The 26159-nt window shown below is 51.2% G+C and overlaps 1 protein-coding gene across 1 annotated transcript in view; it reads left to right on the plus strand.

The window, feature by feature from the left end:
- The window catches only part of erich3 (glutamate-rich 3), a gene marked incomplete at its 3' end in the record, with an annotated part of 64677 nt that extends 47793 nt beyond the window's left edge, over nt 1-16884 (plus strand). Inside the window, exons 7-11 of the mRNA XM_072250916.1 lie at nt 2000-2200; nt 4590-4773; nt 5288-5474; nt 13092-13333; nt 16642-16884. Coding sequence (XP_072107017.1) covers nt 2000-2200; nt 4590-4773; nt 5288-5474; nt 13092-13333; nt 16642-16884 — 1057 coding nt within the window. The remainder of the gene's footprint in view (nt 1-1999; nt 2201-4589; nt 4774-5287; nt 5475-13091; nt 13334-16641) is intronic.
- Nucleotides 16885-26159: the final 9275 nt, after the last annotated feature.

Here is a 26159-nt window from a genome sequence, read left to right on the forward strand (position 1 = left end):
CCACTGGCTGCAACACAAGCCCAAAGCATGATCGATCCACCCCCGTGCTTAACAGTTGGAGAGGGGTTCTTTTCATGAAATTCTGCACCCTTTTTTCTCCAAACATACCTTTGCTCATTGCGGCCAAAAAGTTCTATTCAAAAGGTTCTAAGGAACATCTAAACAAGCCTGATGCATTTTGGAAACATATCCTGTGGACTGATGAAGTTAAAATAGAACTTTTTGGCCGCAATGAGCAAAGGTATGAAGATGAAAAGAGGATCCCCCAAAATCCCCCAAACAAGAACTGAAAGACTCTTACCTGGCTACAGAAAGCGTTTACAAGATGTGAAACCTGCCAAAGGGGGTACTGACCATGCAGGGTGCCCAAACTTTTGCTTTGGGCCCTTTTTCTTTTTTTGTTATTTTGAAACTGTAAAAGATGGAAATAAAAAAGTTTTCTTGCTTAAAATATTAAAGAAATGTGTCACCTTTAACTTTATGCCTTTTGGAAATCAGGTCATCTTTTACTCGCTTAGCTATTCACAGTAACAGAAATTTTGACCGGGGTGCCCAATCTTTTGCATACCACTGTATCTAATGTGTCCTTTTCCCCCTCTGGGTGGAGAATTCCAGAGATTTCCCCTCCTTCTGTGAGAAGAACCCCAGTTTTAAATGTCCATCCATTGATCATGGATCTCCTCATACAAGACTCTTCCGCTGATGGAAATATCTCCACATCTCCCCTGTCATGTCCCTTCAGGGTCTGAAGTTCTTCAGTACGGTCACCCTTCCTTTTGTGTCCTCCAAGGACTGCAGCTCTAACCCACATGCCCTGTTTAGAGCAGACATTGCTCTGATTCCAGGAATTAACCTGGTGAGTCTGCTCTGAACTGCCTCCATTGTAAGCATATATCCTGCCTTTGCATGATGGGACCGAACACCTCATCGATTCCTGTTGTCATCTCAAGCTTCGGGGAGATCACCCAACTCCCCGGGAAGGAAACCCAGTTCTGTGCTTTCTCCAAAGTCAACGTCTTTTTCCCCAGGTTGGAACTGGGGCAGTACTGTGGGATGGTCACACTGTCAGAGGGGTGGTACTGAGGGAGAGTCACACTGTGGGAGAGGTGTTATTGAGGGAGAGTCACTCTGTGGGAGGGGTGGTATTGAGGGAGGGTCACACTGGGAGGGGTGGTACTGAGGGAGAGTCACACTGTGGGAGGGGTGATTCTGAGGAAGGGTCACACTGTGGGAGAGGTGTTATTGAGGGTGAGTCACTCTGTGGGAGGGGGTGGTACTGAGGGAGGGTCACACTGTGGGACGGGTGGTACTGAGGGAGGGTCACACTGGGAGGGGTGGTACTGAGGGAGGGTCACACTGTGGGAGGGGTGGTACTGAGGGAGGGGTCACACTGTGGGAGGGTGGTACTGAGAGAGAGTCACACCGTGGGAGGGGTGGTACTGAGGGAGGGTCGTACTGAGGGAGGGTCGTACTGAGGGAGGGTCACACTGTGGGAGGGTCACACTGTGGGAGGGTGGTATTGAGTGAGGGTCACACTGTGTGAGGGGTGGTACTGAGGGAGAGTCACACTGTGGGAGGGTGGTATTGAGTGAGGGTCACACTGTGTGAGGGGTGGTACTGAGGGAGAGTCACACTGTGGGAGGGGTGGTACTGAGGGAGGGTTACACTGGGAGGGGTGGTACTGAGGGAGGGTCACACTGTGGAAGGGTGGTACTGAGGGAGAGTCACACTGTGGGAGGGGTGGTACTGAGGGAGGGTCACACTGGGAGGGGTGTTACTAAGGGAGGGTCACACTGTGGGAGGGGTGGTACTGAGGGAAGGTCACACTGTGGGTGGGTGGTACTGAGGGAGGAGTGGTACTGAGGGAGGGTCACACTGGGAGGGGTGGTACTGAGGGAGGGTCACACTGGGAGGGGTGGTACTGAGGGAGGGTGGTATAGGTGGGTGGTGTTGGGGAAATAATAGGAGTTTCTCACCGTCCTGCTCGTTTTCCTCCTAGCAGCCAGAACGGGAAGTGATGAGGCACTGGCAAATGGTGGACACCCCCAGCAGACTCTCTCCCTACCGTCTTCCCGTCATCAACAACTACGTGACTCCTGTCCCCCCGTCCCTCCGCCCATGGGAGAAGAGCACCTTTAGCAGAGGACGCCGGCTACGTGCACCCACCACGTCCCACACCCCAGCCAGCTCCGCTCAAAAGGTAGAGAACGGCGGGGGCTCAGGGCACTGCCATCGTCCATTAGGATGTATGTTGCCACCAGTTGAGCTCACCACTTGCTGTGGGACAGGCTGGGGCATCAGCAGGAGCCATAGATATGGTGGTGGGCTTCACACTCCTGGGCAGGCACAGACTGCTGAGGTGTTTCCTCTGCCGGGGCAAGTAGTGAGAAGAATAGCTGGGCCGGTGTGGAGGTGTCGGAGGGGAGAATGACTGTCGGAATCAGTTTAATAACACTGGCATATGTTGTAAAATTTGTTATTTTGGGGCAGTACAGTGCAATATAGAATAAAAAGCTATAAATCACAGTAAAAACTGTATAAAAAACCAGTGATGCAAAAAGAGAGGAAAAGCTAGTGAAGCAGTGTTCATTGTGCATTCAGAAATGCAATGGCGGAGGGGTACAGACTGTGGGAGGGGTTCATACTATGAGGGGTTGGCGTTTCAGACAAGATGTACAGCAAACAGCTGCTTCCCCCCTCCACTTTCTGCCTAATAAGGGGGGTGGGGTACTGGTGATCAGAGACGCTGGATCTTGGTGTGGGAGAGGGAATTCAGGTTAAATATCCTCAGCCTATTGAATATTGAAGAACCTGGACAGAGTGGATGTGAGAGAGCCTCGGACCAGAGGGTACAGCCTCAGAACTGAGGGACAACCATTTGGAACAGATGAGGAATTTGTTCAGCCAGAAGGAGGTGAATCTGTGAAATTTGTTGTTATAGACGACTGTGGAGGCCAAGTCTTTGGGTATATTTAAAGATGGAGGTTGACAGGTTCTTAATTAGTCAGGGTGTTAAAGGTTACAGGGAGAAGGCAGGAGAATGGGGTTGAAGGGGATAATAAATTTGTCATGATCGAATGGCGGTCTAGACTCAATGGGCCGAATGGGCTGTCTACTTCGATGTCTTCTGGTCTTCAGTCGGCAGTTAGTGGGAGCTTGAAGTCCCTGTGGGAGAGCCTGGTGGGGAGATTGGTGGGAGAACGGTGGGTGATGGAAATGGGAAGGTCCAGTGGGTGGGGCTGGCTGTGAGTGGCGAGTGGGAGCAGGAGGGCTGGCTCTGAACTGAAGCAAGTTCACTGACTGAAGATAAACTCTCCCTGTACATCTGTGGCCAGTATACAACCGATGGGCTGAAGAGCCTCCTTGTCTGCTTTCCTGGGCCAAGTGGCCACTCACACTCCTCGCTACCAGACCGGCTGAACCCCCCCCCCACCACCTTTATCCGGCCTGTCACTGCCCCTCCCATTGATCAGAGGGATGAGCTCTCATGATCCTTGTACATGAAGTGTTGGATACGGAGTCACACTGCATCAAGACAGGCTCTTCAGCCCATCGAGTTTGTGCCGACCATCAGCAACCCAGTTCTGCCAATTGTTGGCCCCATTGCTCAGAACCTTTCGCACAATGTTTGCACATGTCAATTACAACTCACCCCAGCCTCCCGTTTTCCAGCCGCTCCTAACTTTCCTCATGGTTACAAATTTCTAGTCCCCATAAACCCCCTCTGCCCTTCTGTAGCTGCCTGTTATTGCCCTCCTAGCCATTGAGCACATCCACATGAAATGTTGTCGTAGAAAAGCCACATCCATCTTCAGAGATCCCCACCATCCAGGCCATGCCCTTTTCTCACTGCTGCCATCGTGGTTGGTACAGGAGCCTCCGGACTCTCACCACCAGGTTCAAGAACAGTTACTACCCCTCAACCATCAGGATCTTGATCAAAACAGGATAATCACACTTAACTTCACTTGCCCCGTCATTGAAATGTTCCCACAACCAACTATATCACTTTCAATGACTCTTTGTCTCTTAATCTCATGTTCTCAGTATTTAGTGCTATTTGTTTAGATTAGTAGTTTGTTGTCTTCTGCACTCTGGTTGATCTTTCATTGATCCTGTTACAGTTACTATTCTATCGATTTGCCCACAGGAAAATGAATCTCAGGGTTGTATATTGTGACAATTATGTACTTTGATAATAAAATTTACATTGAATTTTTGAATTTTGAACCCCCCCCGCCAGACTCTACCTCGACCACACATTGGGGAAATATTACAGCAGCCATTTAACCAGCTGAACCACATGTCTTTGGGAAGTGGGAGGGAACTGGAGCATCCAGGGGAACCACATGGTCACGGAGCACATGCAAACTCCTCGCTGGCAGTGCCAGAGGTCAGGTCTCTGGGGCTGTGAGGCAGTGGTTCTACCTGCTGTACTGTCCCTGTGATGTCTGGCTGAACTGGCTGGTTTATTCCCTGCAGGGTGTGGGTAGTGAGTTTGTACCCCTGAGCCTGCTGCAACTGGCGGATGCTGCTGCAGGCTGGTCCCTCCCATGGCTCCAGCTGATTGGTCACTGTGGCTGTTGCAGGAAGTCCCAAGGTGGCGTCGCTCTGCGGGAGTGCACAGCAATGTGGTAGTGACGATGGTGTACCGTGGCAAGAGACTGCACCTCTCCTATGACCGGGCTGATGCGAGGGACGAGGTCAAGGTTCATCAGCAGCATTGCGGTGGAGAAAACCTCTGCGTCTTCAAGGGGAAGCTGATGGAAGCAGGTGGGTGTGACACGGGGATCTGCTGTCACACTGACCAGTGGCGATATTATCCCAGGGACACCACCTCAACCTGTCTGTATCCCTCAAACACCCAGCAGGAATAGGCCACTCGGCCCCTTTAGACTGTCCCACCATTCAGACTTCCTTGTGACCTCACCTATTCATGTCGTTTACCCAGCCAATAATAAATCAGCCATGATGGAGGGAACAACAGATTTGATGAACCAAATGGCCTAATTCTGCTCATATGTCTTATGACCGGTCAGGGTGGTAGGGAGGGGCTGTGGGTCTGCTGTGAGGAACTCTGGGGAGCACTGTGCCATAAACATTAGGAGCTCAATTTAAATTTCAAGTTTAATTATTATTCAATTGTACAGAAATATAGCCAAAGGAAATGGTGTTCTTCTGGGGCCAAAGCGCAAAACACATTACCCAATGCACACTGCACAGAGCATAAATTAGCACATGTGGTTCCAATTTCACGTATGGTTGGGATTTCTCCCTCCGTTCACAGAGCGGTTCGAGTTTGTGTCACGGAGACATGCTGGCTTCCCGTTCAGCCTCACCTTCTTCCTGAATGGCCTTCAGGTGGACCGGCTCAGCTCCTGCTGTGAGTTCCGGCACCACAGGGGCTCCCGGCTCGGGGGGAGGCATCCCCACTTCACCATCCTGTCAGTGCAGGGCGCCACCCCCTGCTACAGGTGAGTGGGCACAGGGCAGGGGGTGGGGTCACACTGAACTACAGGTGAGTGGGCACAGGGCCGGGGCTGGGGTCACACTGTACTACAGGTGGGTGGGCACAGAGCCAGGGGTGGGGTCACACTGTACTACAGGTGAGTGGGCACAGGGCCGGGGCTGGGGTCACACTGTACTACAGGTGGGTGGGCACAGAGCCAGGGGTGGGGTCACACTGTACTACAGGTGGGTGGGCACAGGGCCAGGGGTGGGTTCACACTGTACTACAGGTGGGTGGGCACAGGACCAAGGGACGGGTTCACACTGAACTACAGGTGAGTGGGCACAGGGCCAGGGATGGGTTCACACTGTACTACAGGTGAGTGGGCACAGGGCCGGGGGTGGGGTCACACTGTACTACAGGTGGGTGGGCACAGGGCCAGGGGTGGGTTCACACTGTACTACAGGTGAGTGGGCACAGGACCAAGGGACGGGTTCACACTGAACTACAGGTGAGTGGGCACAGGGCCAGGGATGGGTTCACACTGAACTACAGGTGAGCGGGCACAGGGCCTGGGATGGGTTCACACTGAACTACAGGTGAGTGGGCACAGGGCCAGGGATGGGTTCACACTGTACTACAGGTGAGTGGGCACAGGGCCTGGGATGGGTTCACACTGAACTACAGGTGAGTGGGCACAGGGACAGGGACGGCTTCACACTGTACTACAGGTGAGCGGGCACAGGTCCAGGGATGGGTTCACACTGAACTACAGGTGAGTGGGCACAGGGCCAGGGATGGGTTCATACTGTACTACAGGTGAGTGGGCACAGGGCCTGGGATGGGTTCAGACTGTACTACAGGTGAGCAGGCACAGGCCCAGGGATGGGTTCACACTGTACTACAGGTGAGTGGGCACACGGCCAGGGATGGGTTCATACTGTACTACAGGTGAGTGGGGATAGGGACGGGTTCACACTGTACTACAGGTGAGCAGGCACAGGCCCAGGGACGGGTTCACACTGAACTACAGGTGAGTGGGCACAGGGCCGGGGGTGGGGTCACACTGAACTACAGGTGAGTGGGCACAGGGTCAGGGACGGGTTCACACTGAACTACAGGTGAGTGGGCACAGGACCAGGGGATGGGTTCACACTGAACTACAGGTGAGTGGGCACAGGGACAGGGACGGCTTCACACTGTACTACAGGTGAGCGGGCACAGGTCCAGGGATGGGTTCACACTGAACTACAGGTGAGTGGGCACAGGGCCAGGGATGGGTTCATACTGTACTACAGGTGAGTGGGCACAGGGCCTGGGATGGGTTCAGACTGTACTACAGGTGAGTGGGCACAGGGCCTGGGATGGGTTCACACTGTACTACAGGTGAGTGGGCACAGGACCAGGGGGTGGGTTCACACTGAACTACAGGTGAGTGGGCACAGGGCTAGGGGTGGGTTCAGACTGTACTACAGGTGAGTGGGCACAAGGGCAGGTATGGGTTCACACTGAACTACAGGTGAGTGGGCACAGGGTCAGGGACGGGTTCACACTGAACTACAGGTGAGTGGGCACAGGACCAGGGGATGGGTTCACACTGAACTACAGGTGAGTGGGCACAGGGCCAGGGATGGGTTCACACTGAACTACAGGTGAGTGGGCACAGTGCCAGGGATGGGTTCACACTGTACTACAGGTGAGTGTGCACAGGGCCGGGGGTGGGGTCACACTGTACTACAGGTGAGTGGGCACAGGGCCAGGGGTGGGGTCACACTGTACTACAGGTGAGTGGGCACAGGGCCAGGGATGGGTTCACACTGAACTACAGGTGAGTGGGCACAGGGCCTGGGACGGGTTCACACTGTACTACAGGTGAGTGGGCACAGGGACAGGGACGGCTTCACACTGTACTACAGGTGAGCGGGCACAGGCCCAGGGATGGGTTCACACTGTACTACAGGTGAGTGGGCACACGGCCAGGGATGGGTTCATACTGTACTACAGGTGAGTGGGGACAAGGCCGGGGGTGGGGTCACACTGAACTACAGGTGAGTGGGCACAGGGCTAGGGGTGGGTTCAGACTGTACTACAGGTGAGTGGGCACAGGGCCAGGTGTGGGTTCAGACTGAACTACAGGTGAGTGGGCACAGGGCCAGGGACGGGTTCACACTGAACTACAGGTGAGTGGGCACAGGGCCAGGGGTGGGTTCAGACTGTACTACAGGTGAGTGGGCACAGGGCCAGGTGTGGGTTCACACTGAACTACAGGTGAGTGGGCACAGGACCAGGGGATGGGTTCACACTGAACTACAGGTGAGTGGGCACAGGGCCAGGGATGGGTTCACACTGAACTACAGGTGAGTGGGCACAGGACCAGGGGATGGGTTCACACTGAACTACAGGTGAGTGGGCACAGGGACAGGGACGGCTTCACACTGTACTACAGGTGAGCGGGCACAGGTCCAGGGATGGGTTCACACTGAACTACAGGTGAGTGGGCACAGGGCCAGGGATGGGTTCATACTGTACTACAGGTGAGTGGGCACAGGGCCTGGGATGGGTTCAGACTGTACTACAGGTGAGTGGGCACAGGGCCTGGGACGGGTTCACACTGTACTACAGGTGAGTGGGCACAGTGCCAGGGATGGGTTCACACTGTACTACAGGTGAGTGGGCACAGGGCCGGGGGTGGGGTCACACTGTACTACAAGTGAGTGGGCACAGGACCAGGGGTGAGTTCACACTGAACTACAGGTGAGTGGGCACAGTGCCAGGGATGGGTTCACACTGTACTACAGGTGAGTGGGCACAGGGCCGGGGCTGGGGTCACACTGTACTACAGGTGGGTGGGCACAGAGCCAGGGGTGGGGTCACACTGTACTACAGGTGGGTGGGCACAGGGCCAGGGGTGGGTTCACACTGTACTACAGGTGGGTGGGCACAGGACCAAGAGACGGGTTCACACTGTACTACAGGTGAGTGGGCACAGGGCCAGGGATGGGTTCACACTGTACTACAGGTGAGTGGGCACAGGGCCGGGGGTGGGGTCACACTGTACTACAGGTGGGTGGGCACAGGGCCAGGGGTGGGTTCACACTGTACTACAGGTGAGTGGGCACAGGACCAAGGGACGGGTTCACACTGAACTACAGGTGAGTGGGCACAGGGCCAGGGATGGGTTCACACTGTACTACAGGTGAGTGGGCACAGGGCCTGGGATGGGTTCAGACTGTACTACAGGTGAGCAGGCACAGGCCCAGGGATGGGTTCACACTGTACTACAGGTGAGTGGGCACACGGCCAGGGATGGGTTCATACTGTACTACAGGTGAGTGGGGATAGGGACGGGTTCACACTGTACTACAGGTGAGCAGGCACAGGCCCAGGGACGGGTTCACACTGAACTACAGGTGAGTGGGCACAGGGCCGGGGGTGGGGTCACACTGAACTACAGGTGAGTGGGCACAGGGTCAGGGACAGGTTCACACTGAACTACAGGTGAGTGGGCACAGGACCAGGGGATGGGTTCACACTGAACTACAGGTGAGTGGGCACAGGGACAGGGACGGTTTCACACTGTACTACAGGTGAGCGGGCACAAGTCCAGGGATGGGTTCACACTGAACTACAGGTGAGTGGGCACAGGGCCAGGGATGGGTTCATACTGTACTACAGGTGAGTGGGCACAGGCCCTGGGATGGGTTCAGACTGTACTACAGGTGAGTGGGCACAGGGCCTGGGATGGGTTCACACTGTACTACAGGTGAGTGGGCACAGGACCAGGGGATGGGTTCACACTGAACTACAGGTGAGTGGGCACAGGGCTAGGGGTGGGTTCAGACTGTACTACAGGTGAGTGGGCACAAGGGCAGGTATGGGTTCACACTGAACTACAGGTGAGTGGGCACAGGGTCAGGGACGGGTTCACACTGAACTACAGGTGAGTGGGCACAGGACCAGGGGATGGGTTCACACTGAACTAAAGGTGAGTGGGCACAGGGCCAGGGATGGGTTCACACTGAACTACAGGTGAGTGGGCACAGTGCCAGGGATGGGTTCACACTGTACTACAGGTGAGTGTGCACAGGGCCGGGGGTGGGGTCACACTGTACTACAGGTGAGTGGGCACAGGGCCAGGGGTGGGGTCACACTGTACTACAGGTGAGTGGGCACAGGGCCAGGGATGGGTTCACACTGAACTACAGGTGAGTGGGCACAGGGCCTGGGACGGGTTCACACTGTACTACAGGTGAGTGGGCACAGGGACAGGGACGGCTTCACACTGTACTACAGGTGAGCGGGCACAGGCCCAGGGATGGGTTCACACTGTACTACAGGTGAGTGGGCACACGGCCAGGGATGGGTTCATACTGTACTACAGGTGAGTGGGGACAAGGCCGGGGGTGGGGTCACACTGAACTACAGGTGAGTGGGCACAGGGCTAGGGGTGGGTTCAGACTGTACTACAGGTGAGTGGGCACAGGGCCAGGTGTGGGTTCAGACTGAACTACAGGTGAGTGGGCACAGGGTCAGGGACGGGTTCACACTGAACTACAGGTGAGTGGGCACAGGACCAGGGAATGGGTTCACACTGAACTACAGGTGAGTGGATACAGGGCCAGGGATGGGTTCACACTGAACTACAGGTGAGTGGGCACAGGGCCAGGGACGGGTTCACACTGAACTACAGGTGAGTGGGCACAGGGCCAGGGGTGGGTTCAGACTGTACTACAGGTGAGTGGGCACAGGGCCAGGTGTGGGTTCACACTGAACTACAGGTGAGTGGGCACAGGACCAGGGGATGGGTTCACACTGAACTACAGGTGAGTGGGCACAGGGCCAGGGACGGGTTCACACTGAACTACAGGTGAGTGGGCACAGTGCCAGGGGTGGGTTCAGACTGTACTACAGGTGAGTGGGCACAGGGCCTGGGATGGGTTCAGACTGTACTACAGGTGAGTGGGCACAGGGCCTGGGACGGGTTCACACTGTACTACAGGTGAGTGGGCACAGGACCAGGGGATGGGTTCACACTGAACTACGGGTGATTGGGCACAGGGCTAGGGGTGGGTTCAGACTGTACTACAGGTGAGTGGGCACAAGGGCAGGTGTGGGTTCACACTGAACTACAGGTGAGTGGGCACAGGGTCAGGGACGGGTTCACACTGAACTACAGGTGAGTGGGCACAGTGCCAGGGATGGGTTCACACTGTACTACAGGTGAGTGGGCACAGGTCTGGGTGTGGGGTCACACTGCACTACAGGTGAGTGGGCACAGGGACAGGGACGGCTTCACACTGTACTACAGGTGAGCAGGCACAGGCCCAGGGATGGGTTCACACTGTACTACAGGTGAGTGGGCACACGGCCAGGGATGGGTTCATACTGTACTACAGGTGAGTGGGGACAGGGACGGGTTCACACTGTACTACAGGTGAGCGGGCACAGGCCCAGGGACGGGTTCACACTGATCTACAGGTGAGTGGGCACAGGGCCTGGGACGGGTTCACACTGTACTACAGGTGAGTGGGCACAGGGCCTGGGACGGGTTCACACTGTACTACAGGTGAGTGGGCACAGGGACAGGGACGGCTTCACACTGTACTACAGGTGAGCAGGCACAGGCCCAGGGATGGGTTCACACTGTACTACAGGTGAGTGGGCACACGGCCAGGGATGGGTTCATACTGATCTACAGGTGAGTGGGCACAGGGCCTGGGACGGGTTCACACTGAACTACAGGTGAGTGGGCACAGGACCAGGGGATGGGTTCACACTGAACTACAGGTGAGTGGGCACAGGGCCAGGTGTGGTTTCACATTGAACTACAGGTGAGTGGGCACAGGGCCAGGGACGGGTTCACACTGAACTACAGGTGAGTGGGCACAGGGCCCGGGGTGGGTTCACACTGAACTACAGGTGGGTGGGCACAGGGCCAGGGATGGGTTCACACTGAACTACAAGTGAGTGGGCACAGTGCCAGGGATGGGTTCAGACTGTACTACAGGTGAGTGGGCACAGGGCCTGGGACGGGTTCACACTGTACTACAGGTGTGTGGACACAGGGCCTGGGAGGGTTCACACTGTACTACAGGTGAGTGGGCACAGTGCCAGGGATGGGTTCACACTGTACTACGGGTGAGTGGGCACAGGACCAGGGGACGGGTTAACACTGTACTACAGGTGAGTGGGTACAGGGCCAGGGACGGATTCAGACTGTACTACAGGTGAGTGGGGACAGGGACGGGTTCATACTGTACTACAGGTGAGTGGGCACAGGTCTGGGTGTGGGTTCACACTGTACTACAGGTGAGTGGGCACAGGGCCTGGAACGGGTTCACACTGGACTACAGGTGAGTGAGCACAGGACCAGGGGTGGGTTGGCATAGTGCTACAGGTGGGTGGGCACAGGGCAGAGAAGGGGGTGGATTCATGGATGCCCCCCCACTGTGGGGATATGGGGTAAGGAAAGGAGTCCAACTGCTCTAGGAGAGCGGAAGGGTCACCTGCTACAGGTGGGTGGTTGTGGAAGAGGTACAACCTGGTAGTGGGCTCGGTGGGAGGGGAGTGGGTCGTAATATGCTCCATTTGTGTGTGGATGGTATGGGGAGGTCACACACTGCTACATGTGGGTGAGGACAGGGACTGGGTGGGGTGAAACCCTGCTATAGGGGGAGCGGGGTCTGAAGCATTAAAAGGTATTGGTCTGACCACACTTGGAGTTTTGTAACCCCTTATCTTGGGCCCCTTAGAAAAGCTGTGTTGGCATTGGGGAGTGTCCAAAGAGGGTTGACATGGATGATTCCAGGAATGAAAAGGTCACATATGAGGCTGTGGGTCTGTACTTACTGGAGTTAAAGAATGAGAGGGGGCTCTTCTTGAAATCTATCGAATGTTGACAGGGCTAGACACAGTGGATGTGGAGACAATGTTTTCTATCGTGAGTGAATCTAGGACCAGAGGGCACAGCCTCAGAAAAGAGGGACATCCATTTTGGACAGAAATGTAGAGAAATTTGTTTAGCCAGAGGGTGGTGTATCTGTGAAATTCATTGCCAAAGAACGGTGTGGAGACCAAGACATTGGGAATATTTAATGTGGAGGTTGATTGGTTATAGAGAATGGGTATGAGCAGGATTTAAATCAGCCTTGATGGAATAGCAGAGCAAACTCGATAGGCTAGATTGCCTAATCTGCTCCTATGTCTTGTGAACTATGGGACAGGGGAAGCTACAGATAGGTGGGAGGTGGTGGTGAGACAGACCCTCTCACATCATGTGCCAGGTTTGGGTGCAGAGGGAGGGTGGTGTCTGTGAATTGGGATAGCACTGGGTCTGCGAGCGTGGGGGAACAGTATGGGATGGATGGGTGAGATGGAACGGGGTTCAGAAATTAGCTGGGGCCCATGGGATGTTTTTAGTCCCTTATCTCTCAGGAGCTGTGAGCTGGAGTGTCAGTCGGTCATTATGGTCTAGTTTTGGGACAGCCTACCCCCCGGGGTGGCCTGAGGGCTCAGGGCAGTTCTGGTCGGTGTGGCTTGTGGGTGAGGGATTGTTTTAATGGAAGGTTTGGAAATAATGAAATACTCGCCCCCACCCCCGTGACTCAGTAACTGGTGGGTGACCACCCTGGTCTCTCTGCAGGTGCATCATTGCCACTGGTCTGGACAAGAAGCCGTCGCCACCCCCAAAGCTAGCAAAGGAGGACGGCGGACAGGGCAGAGAGAGCATGAAGCCAGGATCAGCAAAGCCCAACAGAGGGGTCCGCACAGTCAGGACAGCGGAGAACCTGCAGAGTGGAGCAGTTGCCAGCGCAACTGTGTCGGAACGGGACGGAATGGACGAGGACCAGGAAATGTCAGAATGCCATGGAGCCCTGGGGCAAGGTTGGTCCAGGGACTGTGTCCCTATCCCTGTCTGCACTCAGCCCCTCTCCCTCTCCCCAGGTCTGTTTCCCTCCTCTCCTCCCCAGGCTTGCACACAAAACTGTACACCTCCTGCTCCTCTCTCCCTCTTCCCCTGTTTCCTCTCTCCTTCACCTCCCACATCTCTATCCAGGTCTGAACTCTGCTCTCCCAACTCTTCCTGTGTCTCCTATTTCCCCTTCCCGGCCTCAACCGGAGTCTGCTCTCAGTCACCTGGTACTGCTTGCCCAGGGTCCTGACCAAGGGTCTCGGTCCGAAACGTTGACTGTACCTCTTCCTAGAGATGCTGCCTGGCCTGCTGCGTTCACCAGCAACTTTGATGTGTGTTGCTTGAAATTCCAGCATCTGCAGAATTCCTGTTGTTTGTGTGATTAGTGTCCTGAGCTGTGTGTGATTCAATGCAAGGAGTATCGAGGGAAAGGCAGGTGAGCACAGGATATGGATCAACACTTGGAATTCTGATGTTATCGCCATTAGTGAGATTTGGTTGTAGGAGGGGCAGGACTGGCAGCTCCATATTCCGGAGTTTGGTTGTTTTAGACGTGACAGAGCAGGAAGGATTAAACGAGTAGGGATGATTTTACCAGTCAGGGAAAATGTTACGGCAGTGCTTCATCAGGATAGACTGGAGAACTCGTCGAGTGAGGCAATATGGGTGGAATTGAGGAATAAGAAGGGTATGACCGCATTAATGCAGCCATATTACAGACCACCCAACAATCCGAGGGATTAGGGGAACAAATTTGTAAAGAGATTGCAGACTGATGCAAGAAACATCAGGTTGTTATAGAGGGTGATTTTAACTTTCCACATATTGACTGGGACTCCCATACTGTAAAAGGACTAGATGGGTTAGAGTTTGTCAAATGTGTTGAGAAAAGTTTCCTTGATCAGTATGTAGAAGTCCCAACAAAAGCGTGTGTGATACTGGATCCGCTGTCAGGGAACCCTTGCAATCCTTTTGCTCTTAACATATCTGTAGAATCCTTCAGGATTCCCCTTCACCTTGAATGCCAGAGCAACTTCGTGCCTTCTTTGTGTTCACTCGCAACCTAATTTGTTCCTAGCTGCACCTCCTTTTTTTTTCTCTTAACCAGGGCCTCAATATCTCTTGAAAATGAAGGTCCCCCATATCCGTTAACTTTACTTTTTATTCTGACAGACACACACCTCGCTTTTGAAGGCCTCCATCTTACGAAGTACACCATTGCCAGAAAATAGCCTGTCTCAAATCTACACTTGCCGGATATATTTCTGCTACCATCAGAATTGGCCTTTCTCCCATTCAGAATCCCAACCCAGAGACCAGACCAATCTTTTTCCATATTTACTTTAAGGTAGTAAATTGGATTAGACATTGGCTTTGTGGGAGAAGCCAGGGAGTGGTCGTAGATGATTGCCTCTCTGACTGGGGAAAGTGACTAGTGGTGTGCCGCAGGGATCAGTGCTGGGTCCATTGTTGTTTGTCATCTACAGATGATCTGGATGATAATGTAGTTAACTGGATCAGCAAATTTGCAGATAACACCAAGATTGGAGGTGTAGTGGACAATGAGGGAGGTTATCATGGTTTGCAAAGGGATCTGCATCAGCTGGAATAATGGGCTGAAAAATTGCGGATGGAGTTTAATGCAGACAAGTGAGGTTTTGCACTTTGGGAGGACCAGCCAGGATAGGTCTTACACAGTGAACAGACGGTAGGATTCTGAGGAGTGCGGTAGAACAAGGGGATCGGGGAATGCAGGTACATAATTCATTGAAAGTGATGTCACTTGTAGATAGGGTCATAAAGCTTTTGCCACATTGGCCTTCATAAATCAACATATTGAGTACAGGAGATGGATGTTATGTTGAAGTTGTATAAGACATTTGAGGCCTAATTTGGAGTATTGTGTGCAGTTTTGGTCACCTACCCACAGGAAAGATGTAAGCAAGGTGGAAGAGTATAGAGAAAATTTACAAGGATGTTGCCGGGTCTGGAGAACCCCAGTTAAAGGAAAGACTGAATAGGCGAGGACTGTATTCCTTAGAACAGAAGACTGAGAGGGGATTTGATAGGGGTATACAAAATTATGAGGGGTATAGATAGGGAAAAATGCAATCAGGCTTTTTCCACTGAGGTTGGGTGGGACTACAACCAGAGGGCATGGGTTAAGAGTAAAAGGTGAAAAGATTAAGGAGAACGAGGGGAAACTTCTTCACTCAGAGGGTTGTGAGAGTGTGGAATGGGTTCCAGCACAAATGGTGTGTGCGAGTTCAATATCAACGTTTAAGAGAAGTTTGGAGAGGTACAAAGATGGTAGAGGTATGGAGGGCTATGGTCCTGGTGCAGGTCGATGGAAATGGGCAATTTAAATGGTTTGGCATGAACCGGATGGGCCGAAGGGTCAGTTTCTGTGCTGTACTTCTCAATGACGCTGACTCTGTCTGGGTCAGGGGGTGAAATCTGGGGGGGGGGGAGCTAATGGAAATTGGCTAATGAAATAGGGTCAATGTAGGATTGAATCAGAAACAGGTTTAATATCACTGGCATACTATATGCCATGAGATCTGTTATTTTGCAGCAGCAGTACATTGCAATACATAATGTTTTTTAGCTACAAATTACAATATATATAAAAAATTAAATTAAGGAAGCAGTGCAAAAAGTATTGAGGTGGTGTTCATGGGTTCACTGTCCATTCAGAAACCTGACGGCGGAGGCGACAAAGTTTTTCCTAAGTGTGTGTCTTTCGGCTCCTGTACCACCTCCCCCATTGGTAGCAATAAGAAGAGGGCACGTTCTGGGTGATGGAGGACCTCAATGATGGATGCTGCCTTTTTGAAGCACCGCCTTTTGAGGGTGTCCACGATGTTGGGGAGACTAGTGCCCGTGATGGAGCTGGCTGAGTTTACAACTCTCTGTAGCTTTTTCCGTTGGCCACCATCCCAGAGTGTGATCCAACCAGTCAGAATGCTGTCCATGGTACACCTGTAGACACACCGAGTCTCCTCAAACCCCTTATGCAATATAGTCCCTGTCATGTAATTGCATCAATAAGTCAGGCCCAGGGTAGGTCCTCAGGGATGTTGACATCCAGCAACTTGAAACTGCTCACCCCTTCCACTGCAGACACCTCTGAGGACTGGTTTGTGTTCTAATGACTCTCCCTTCCTGAAGTCCACAGTCATTTCCTGGTGTCAATCAATTTATTGCTGTCAATGGGCGGCGGATGTTCAGTCGGCCAAACGGCCTCTTTGTCTGCTTAATGACTCTGTCTGTACTACAGCTGCCACAGCCTCCCGGGACTGGCACTCACCAAACTCCGTGTGTCCAATAGAATACGCCGACGATTTTGAAGAGGATGCGGAGAGGCCAGGCAGGGAGGCAGAACCCTGTGGAGAGGGCAGAGAAGAGGCAGTGGGTGAAGGGGATGAGAGTGGCTCTGGCGAGGAGGGTCGTGACCAGGGATTGGCACGGGAGCATGAATTCAGCAACAGCCTCTCCGATGCAGAGAGTGAGGAAAGTTCAGGTGAGTCTGCCAGTGATTCCCACAGAGTGGTGGAAAAGTCACCAAATTGTCGGAAGAAAGTCGAAGTGTTGAGGATTGACGATATCGTACACGTCAAAATATTGTGTATATTTAATCCTACACCCCTCCCTGTCTCTGTAACCTCCGGCCCCTACACCCCTCCCTGTCTCTGTAACCCCCTCTGGCCCCTACACCCCTCCCTGTCTCTGTAACCCCCTCTGGCCCCTACACCCCTCCTTGTCTCTGTAACCTCCAGCCCCTACACCCCTCCCTGTCTCTGTGACCCCCTCTGGCCCCTGCACCCCTCCCTGTCTCTGTAACCCCCTCTGGCCCCTACACCCCTCCCTGTCTCTGTGACCCCCTCTGGCCCCCCTACACCCCTCCCTGTCTCTGTAACCCCCTTCAGCTCCTACTCCCTTCCCTGTCTCCATAAGATTATAAGCCTTACGAGCAGAATTAGGCCATTTTGCCCATTAAGTCCACTTCGCCATTTCTTCATGGCTGGTCCATTTCTCTCTCAGCCCCAATCTCCTGTCTCTTCCCCGTAACCCTTCATGTCCTGACTAATCAGGAATCTATCAACCTCCGCCTCGAATATACCTGATGACTTGGCTTCCATGGCTGCCTGTGGCAATGAATTACACAGATTTACCACTCTCTGGCCAAAGAGCTTCGTTCTAAATGGGCGTCCCTCTATTCCGATCTATCCCTCTATCCCTCTGGTCCTAGACTCCCCCACTATAGGAAACATCCTCTCCACATCACTCTATTGAGGCTGCTCACCATTCGATAGGGTTCAATGAGGTCACTCCTCATTCTAATGAATTTCAGTGAATACAGGCCCAGAGTCATCAAACGCTTCTCATAGGATAAGCCTTTCAATCCCGGAATCATTTCTGTGAACCTCCTTTGAGCCGTCTCCAATGTCGATACATCCTTTCTTACCTAAGGGGCCAAAAACTGATCACAGTACTGCAGGTGAGGCTTCACCAGTACTTTATAAAGCCTCTTCATTACCTCTTTTTTTTATATTCTAGTCCTTTCAAAATGAATGCTAACATCACATTGCCGCCTTCACCACAGATTCAACCTGCAAATTAACCTTTAGGGTATCCTGCACGAGGACTCTCAAGCCCCTTTGCACCTCAGAGTTTTTGGATTTTCTCTCCATTTTAGAAAATAGTCAACCCTTTTACTCCTTCTACCAAAGTACATGACATGCGCTTCCTGACATTGTATTCCATCTGCCATTTCTTTGCCCATTCTCCTAAACTAAGTTGTCTCTGCTTCCTCAAAACTACCTGCCCCTCCACCTATCTTTGCATTGTCTGCAAACTTGACCACAAAGCCATCAATTATATCATCCATATCACTGACGGATAATGTGAAAAGAGTGGTCCCAACGCCGACCTCTGTGTGAATGACACTTGTCACTGGCATCCAAACAAAAGGCTCCCTTTATTTCCATCTTTGCCTCCTGTTAATCAACCAATGGTCTATACATGTTAGAATCTTTCCTGTAATACTGTGGTCTATTAACCTTGTTAAGGGCCTTCTGAAAATCCAAGTACATAACAATCACCAAATTTAATTGCAACAGATTTATCAGGCAAGATTTTCCCTAAAGGAAACCATGCTGAGTTTGGCTCATAATTCCTTTTCTTCTGCCTCTCCCCTTTTGAAGAGTGGAGTGACATTTTTAATTTTCCAGTCCTCCAAAACCATGCCAGAGTCTATTGATTCTTGAAAGACCATTGAAAGACTGATGGCTCCATAATTCCTTCAGCCACCTCTTTCAGAGGGGTACACCATCTGGTCCAGGTGACTCACCTACCTTTAGACGTTTCAATTTCCCACACACCTTCTCCCCAGTAATGGCAAATCTTTTCACTACTGCCCCCTGACACTCTTGAACTTCCAGCATACTGCTAGTGTCTTCCACAGTGACAACTGATGCAAAATACTTACTAAGTTTGGCTGCCATTTTATTGTCCCCCAAACCTACCTCTCCAGTATAATTTTCCAGCTGTCCAATATCTACTCTCGTCTCTCTTTTATTCTTTATGTATCTGAAGAAACTTTTGGTATCCTCTTCAATATTAGTGGCTAGCTCACGTTCACATTCCATCCTTTCCTCCTTTATGACTTTTTGTTACCTTGTTAATTTTAAAAGCTTCCCAATCCTCTAACTTTCCACTAATTTTTGCTCTGTTATGTGCCCCCTCTTTGGCTTTTATGTTGGCTTCGACTGCCCTTGTCAGCCACAGTTATGTCATCCTGCCTTTAGAATACCGCTTCTTTGGGCTGTATCCATCCTATGCCTCCTGAATTGCTCCCAGAAACTCCAACCATTGTTGCTCTGCCATCATCCCCTTCCAATCAACATTGGGCAGCTCCTCTCTCGTGCCGCTGTAATTCCCTTTACTGATGCACCTTACTTTAGCATAACCCTCTCAAATTGCAGGGTGAATTCTATCATATGATGATGACTGTCTCTGAAGGGTTCCTTTACCTTAAGCTCTCTAATCAATTCCAGTTCATTACACAATGCCCAGTCTAAAATGGCAGATCCCCTAGTGGGCTCAACCATGGGCTGCTTTAAAAAACCACCTTGTAGGCATTCTACAAATTCTCCCTCTCGGACTTCAGCACCAACCTGATTTTTCCAAATCTACCTGCATATTGAAATCCCCCATGCTATCAAATGTTGCCCTTTTGGCATGCATTTTCCATCTCCCATTGTAATTTGTAGACCACATCTTTGCTGCTGTTCAGAGGTCTGTATGTGACTCCATCAAGGCCTTTTTGCCCTTGCAGTTCCTTAGCTCAACCCACAATGATTCAACACCTCTCTCTAATGATTTGATTTCATTTTTCACCAACAGAGCCACCCCGCCCCCTCTGCCTTCCTGTCTTCCCTTTCGATACAACCTGTATCCTTGGACTTTAAGCTTCCAGCTATAATCTTCTTTCAGACATGACTCGGTGATGCCCATAATGTCCTATCTGCCAATTTCTAACTACACAACAAGATCATCTTCCTTATTTCATATCCTGTGTGCATTAAAATATAACACTTTCAGTCCCTTATTTGCCGCCCTTTTTGGTTTTTATCCCCGTGTTGCACTGCAACTCATCTCACTGACTGCAATTTTGCCGGCTCATCTGCCTGTTCTTCCTGACAGTCTCACTACACACTGCCTCTGCTTGTATGCCCACTGCCCCATTCTGAGCCCGATCACTCAGTTTCCCATTCCTTTGCCAAATTAGTTTAAAAACTCCTCAGCAGTTCTAGCCAACCTGCCCACAAGGGTATTGGTCTCCCTCGGGTTCAGGTGTAACCCATACCTTTTGTATAGGTCATACCTTTCCCAGAAGAAATCCCAATGATCTAGACATTTGAACCCCTCGCCCTTTGCGCTAGTTTCTCAGCCATGCGTTCATCCTGTTCTTACCCTCACTGGCGCGTGGCATTGGCAGCAATCCAGAGATTATAACCCTGGAGTTTCTGCTTTCAGCTTTCTACCGAGCTCCCTAAGTTCTCTCTTCAGGCCCTCCTCGTCTTTCCTACCTATCTGATTAGTGTCAATTGGTACCAAAAGATGAGACTGCTCACCCTCCCTCTTTGGAATGCCATGGGCTCGATCTAAGACATCCCTGACCCTGGAGGGCAACATGCCACCTAGGTGTTTCTATCATGTCCACAAAATCTTCTCTCTATTCCTCTAACTATGCAATCTCCTATCACTACTGCAGTATTCCACCTGTCTTCTCATTTGAGTCATAGCACCAGACTTTCTGCCAGAGCCATTGCAGTGGCTCCCCCCTCAAGAGTATCCATAACAGTGTACTTTGTATTGAGGAGAATAGCCACAGGGTTACTCTGCATTGGCTGTCCGTTTCCTTCCCCTCTCCTGACAGTCATCCAGGTACCTGCCCCCCGAAACGAAGGGGTGACAACTTCCCTGTAGCTACCATCTATCGCCGCCTCAGATCCCTATATGAATGTCATTGAGCTGCTTTAAGGCCATGAGACAAAGGAGCAGAATTAGGCCATTTGGCCCATCGAGTCTACTCCACCACTCAATCATGGCTGATCCTTTTCTCCCCTCCTCAGACCCGCACCCCGCCCCCCACCCCGGACCTCTCCACGTAATCCTTGATGCCATGTCCAATCAAGAAAATAGCAAGCTCTGCCCTCCGCAGTTGCCAAAGGTAATAAACTCCACAAATTCATCACCTTCTGGCTAAAGAAATTTCTCTGCATCACTGTTTTAAATGGAGACCCCTCTACCCTGAGGCCATGCTCTCTCGTTCTAGACTCTCCCACCATGGGGAAACATCTTTTCCATGTCTACTCTCTCTAGGCCTTTCTATATTAGAAAGGCTTCAAGGAAATCCTCCCTCAACCTTCAAAGTTCCAGTGAGGCCAAGAGCCTCGTATGATAAACCTTTAATTCCCAGAATCATCTTTGTGAACCTCCTCTGAACCCTCTCCAATGCCAGCACATCTTTTTTAAGATGAGCCCAAAATGGTTCACAATATTCAAGGTGAGACCTCACCAGTGCCTTATAAAGCCTCAGCATCACATCCCTGCTCTTGTATTCCAGACCTCTTGAAATGATTGCTAAAATTGCATTCATCTTCCTCACCACTGACTCTACCTGCAAGTTAACCTTTAGGGTGTTCTGCACAAGGACTCCCAAGTCCTTGTGCAGATTCTTGGGTTTTCTCAAATAGTCTCCACATTTATTTCTACTATCAAAGTGCATGACCTTGCATTTTCCAACATTATATTTCATTTGCCACTCTCTTGCTCATTCTGTTAATCTGTCTAAATCCTTCTGCGGTTTGTGTGTTTCCTCAGCACTACCTGCCCCTCCACCAATCTTTGTATCGTCTGAAATCTTGGCAACAAAGCCATCCATTCCATCGTCTAAGTTATTGATATACAGCATAAAGAGAAGCAGTCCCAACACCAACCCCTGTGTAACACCACTACTCAGTGGCAGCCGACCAAAAAAGGATCCTTTTATTTTCACTATCATGTAGCCTCCAACCTGATGGCATGAACATTGACTTCTCTAACTTTCGCTAATGCCCCGCCTCCCCCTTGTACCCCATCAGTTATTTATTATATACACACATTCTTTCTCTCACTCTCTTTTTTCTCCCTCTGTCCCTCTGAATAGACCCCTTGCGCATCCTCTGGTTCCCCCCCCCCCCATCTTTCTCCCTGGGCCTCCTGTCCCATGATCCTCTCATATCCCTTTTGCCAATCACCTGTCCAGCTCTTGGCTCCATCCCTCCCCCTCCTGTCTTCTCCTATCATTTTGGATCTCCCCCTCCCCCTCCCACTTTCAAATCTCTTACTAGCTCTTCCTTCAGTTAGCCCTGATGAAGGGTCTCGGCCTGAAATGTCGACTGTACCTCTTCCTAGAGATGCTGCCTGGTCTGCTGCGTTCACCAGCAACTTTAATGTGTGTTGCTCTAACACTACCTCTTTCAGAACCCCAGGGTGCAGTTCATCTGGCACGGGTGACCTATGTACCCTTAGGTCTTTCAGATTTTTAAGCACCTTCTTTCTTGTTGTAGTATCTGTACTCACTTCTCTTCCTTCATGCACTACAACATCTGGCACACTGCTACTGTCTTCCACAGTGAAGACTGGTGCAAAATACTCATTTATTTCATCTGCCATCTCCTTGTCCCTCATTATTATTTTTCTGGCCTCATTTATTTTTCTTTATAAACAAAGCTAAATTCAGTTCTATCAGTATTACAGTGGACTAAAGGGAATTACAGAGGCAAGAGAGGGGAGTTGGCCGGAATTGATTGGAAAAGAACACTGGCAGGGATGACGGCAGAGCAGTAACAGCTGGAATTTCTGGAAAAAAATTTGGAAGGCACAGGATACATGTATCCATAAGAGAAAGAAGTATTCTAAAGAAAATATGACATTACTGTGGCTAACAAGAGAAGTCAGAGCCAACATAAAGAGAGAGCTTATAATCGAGCAAAAAATAATGGGAAGTTAGAAGATTGAGAAGCTTTTAAATACCAGGAAAAGGAGTCACTAAAGTAAAGATGGAATACAGAAGTTAGCCAGCCAATAATGACAAAGAGGATACCGGAAGTTTCTCGATAGAGGCAAGAGTGGATATGGAACCACTGGAAAATGATGCTGGAGAAGTAGTGATGGGGGACAAGGGAAATAGCGGATGAACTGAATGAGTATTTTGCATCAATCTTCACTGTGGAAGAACCTGGCAGTATGGTGGAAGTTCCAGGTGCCAGGGGCATGAAGTGTGTGAAGTTACCATAACTAGAGAGAAGGCTGTTGGGAAACTGAAGGGCCTGAAGGTAGATTAGTCACCTGGACCAGATGGTTTTCACCCTAGAGTTCTGAAAGACGTGGCTGAAGAGATTGTGGAGGCATTAGTAATGATCTTTCAAGAATCACTAGATTCTGGAATGGCTCCGGCTGATAGAAAAATTGCAAATGTCACTCCCTCCACTCTTCAAGAAGGGAGAGAGACTGAAGAAAGGAAACTATAGACCATTTAGTCTGACTCAGACCAAAAGATACAGCCTCAAGAGAGGGTCATCCCTTTAGAATGGAGATGAGGAGGAATTTCTTCAGCCAGAGAGTGGAGAATCTGTGGAATTCATTGCCACAAACAACTGTGCAGGCAAAGTCTTTACATATATTTAAGGAAGATGTTTATAGATTCTTGAGTGGTCAGGGCATGAAGATTGGGGACAAGGCAGGAGATTGTGGCTGAGAGAAAAAATGAATCAGCCATGATGAAATGGTGGAGTAGACTCAATGGGCCAAATGGCCTACTTCTGCTCCTAAATATTATGGTCTTAACACATTCTATGAGGACATGCAACCTCCTGAAAATCTGGTTATCCAGGAGGATGGTGGTCTCCCAAAGTTCCCACACCTCACACAAACGGTACAACAGTCATTCTCACTAACTGTGTACAACACAGCCCTGGAGCCACTCTCACTACACTAACTGTGTACAACACAGCCCTGGAGCCACTCGCACAGCACTAACTGTGTACAACACAGCCCTGGAGCCACTCTCACGAACTGTGTACAACACAGCCCTGGAGCCACGCTCACTAACTGTGTACAACACAACTCTCGAGCCACTCTCACTGCACTAACTGTGTACAACACTGCTCTAGAGTCACTCTCCTTAACTGTGTACAACATAGCCCTGGAGTCACTCTCACTAACTGTGTACAACACAGTCCTCGAGCCACACTCACTGCACTAACTGTGTACAACACAGCCCTCGAGCCACTCTCACTGCACTAACTGTGTACAACACTGCCCTAGAGTCACTCTCCCTAACTGTGTACAACATAGCCCTGGAGTCACTCTCACTAACTGTGTACAACACAGTCCTCGAGCCACACTCACTGCACTAACTGTGTACAACACAGCCCTCGAGCCACTCTCACTGCACTAACTGTGTACAACACAGCCCTAGAGCCACTCTCACGGCACAAACTGTGTACAGCACAGCCCTCGAGCCACTCTCACTGCACTAACTGTGTACAACACAGCCCTCGAGCCACTCTCACTGCACTAACTGTGTACAACACAGCCCTCGAGCCACTCTCACGGCACTAACAGTGTACAACACAGCCCTCGAGCCATTCTCACTGCACTAACTGTGTACAACACAGCCCTCGAGCTACTCTCACTGCACTACCTGTGTACAACACAGCCCTCGAGCCACTCTCACTGCACTAACTGTGTACAACACAGCCCTCGAGCTACTCTCACTGCACTACCTGTGTACAACACAGCCCTCGAGCCACTCTCACTGCACTAACTGTGTACAACACAGCCCTCAAGCCACTCTCACTAACTGTGTACAACACAGCCCTTGAGCCACTCTCACTGCACTAACTGTGTACAACACAGCCCTGGAGTCACTCTTACTAACTGTGTACAACACAGCCCTCAAGTCACTCTCACTAACTGTGTACAACACAGCCGTGGAGCCACTCTCACTGCATTAAATGTGCACAACACAGCCCACGAGCCACTCTCACTGCACGAACTGTGTACAACACTGCCTTCGAGGCATGCTCACTAACTGCATACAACACAGCCCTCGAGCTAATCCAACTGCACTAACTGTGTACAACACTGCCCTCGAGTCACTCTCACTGTACTAACTGTGTACAACACTGCCCTCGAGTCACTCTCACTAACTGTGTACAACACAGCCCTGGAGTCACTCTCACTGCACTAACTGTGCACAACACAGCCCTCGAGTCACTCTCACTGTGTACAACACAGTGCTCGAGACACGCTCACTGCACTAACTGTGTACAACACAGCCCTCGAGCCACTCTCACTGCACTAACTGTGTACAACACTACCCTCGAGCCACTCTCACCGCACTAACTGTGTACAACACAGCCTTCGAGCCACTCTCACTGCACTAACTCTGTACAACACTGCCCTCGAGCCACTCTCACTGCACTAACTGTGTACAACACTGCCCTGCAGTCACTCTAACTAACTGTGTACAACACAGCCCTCGAGTCACTCTCACAGCACTAACTGTGTACAACACAGCCCTCGAGCCATTCTCAGTGCAATAACTGTGTACAACACTGCCCTCGAGCCACTCTCCTAACTGTGTACAACACAGCCCTGGATTCACTCTCACTGCACTAACTGTGAACAACACAGCCCTGGAGTCACTCTCACTAACTGTGTACAACACAGCCCTGGAGCCACTCTCACTGCACTAACTGTGTACAACACTGCCCTCGTGTCACTGTCACTAACTGTGAACAACACAGCCCTGGAGTCACTCTCACTGCACTAACTGTGTACATCACAGCCCTCGAGTCACTCTCACTAACTGTGTACAACACATCCCTTGAGCCACTCTCACTGCACTAACTGTGTACAACACTGCCCTCAAGCCACTCTCACTGCACTAACTGTGTACAACACAGCCCTCGATCCACTCTCACTGCACTAACTGTGTACAACACAGCCCTTGAGCCACTCTCACTGCACTAATTGTGTATAACAGTGCCCTGGAGTCACTCTCACTAACTGTGTACAACAATGCCCTCGAGCCACTCTCACTAACTGTGTACAACAAAGCCCTCGAGTCACTCTCACTGCACTAACTGTGTACAACACAGCCCTCGAGTCACTCTCACTAACTGTGTACAACACAGCCCTCGAGCCACTCTCACTGCACTAACTGTGTACAACACTGCC

Source organism: Mobula birostris, unplaced genomic scaffold (assembly GCF_030028105.1).
Source record: "Mobula birostris isolate sMobBir1 unplaced genomic scaffold, sMobBir1.hap1 scaffold_798, whole genome shotgun sequence".
In the NCBI taxonomy this organism is placed as follows: domain Eukaryota; kingdom Metazoa; phylum Chordata; class Chondrichthyes; order Myliobatiformes; family Myliobatidae; genus Mobula; species Mobula birostris.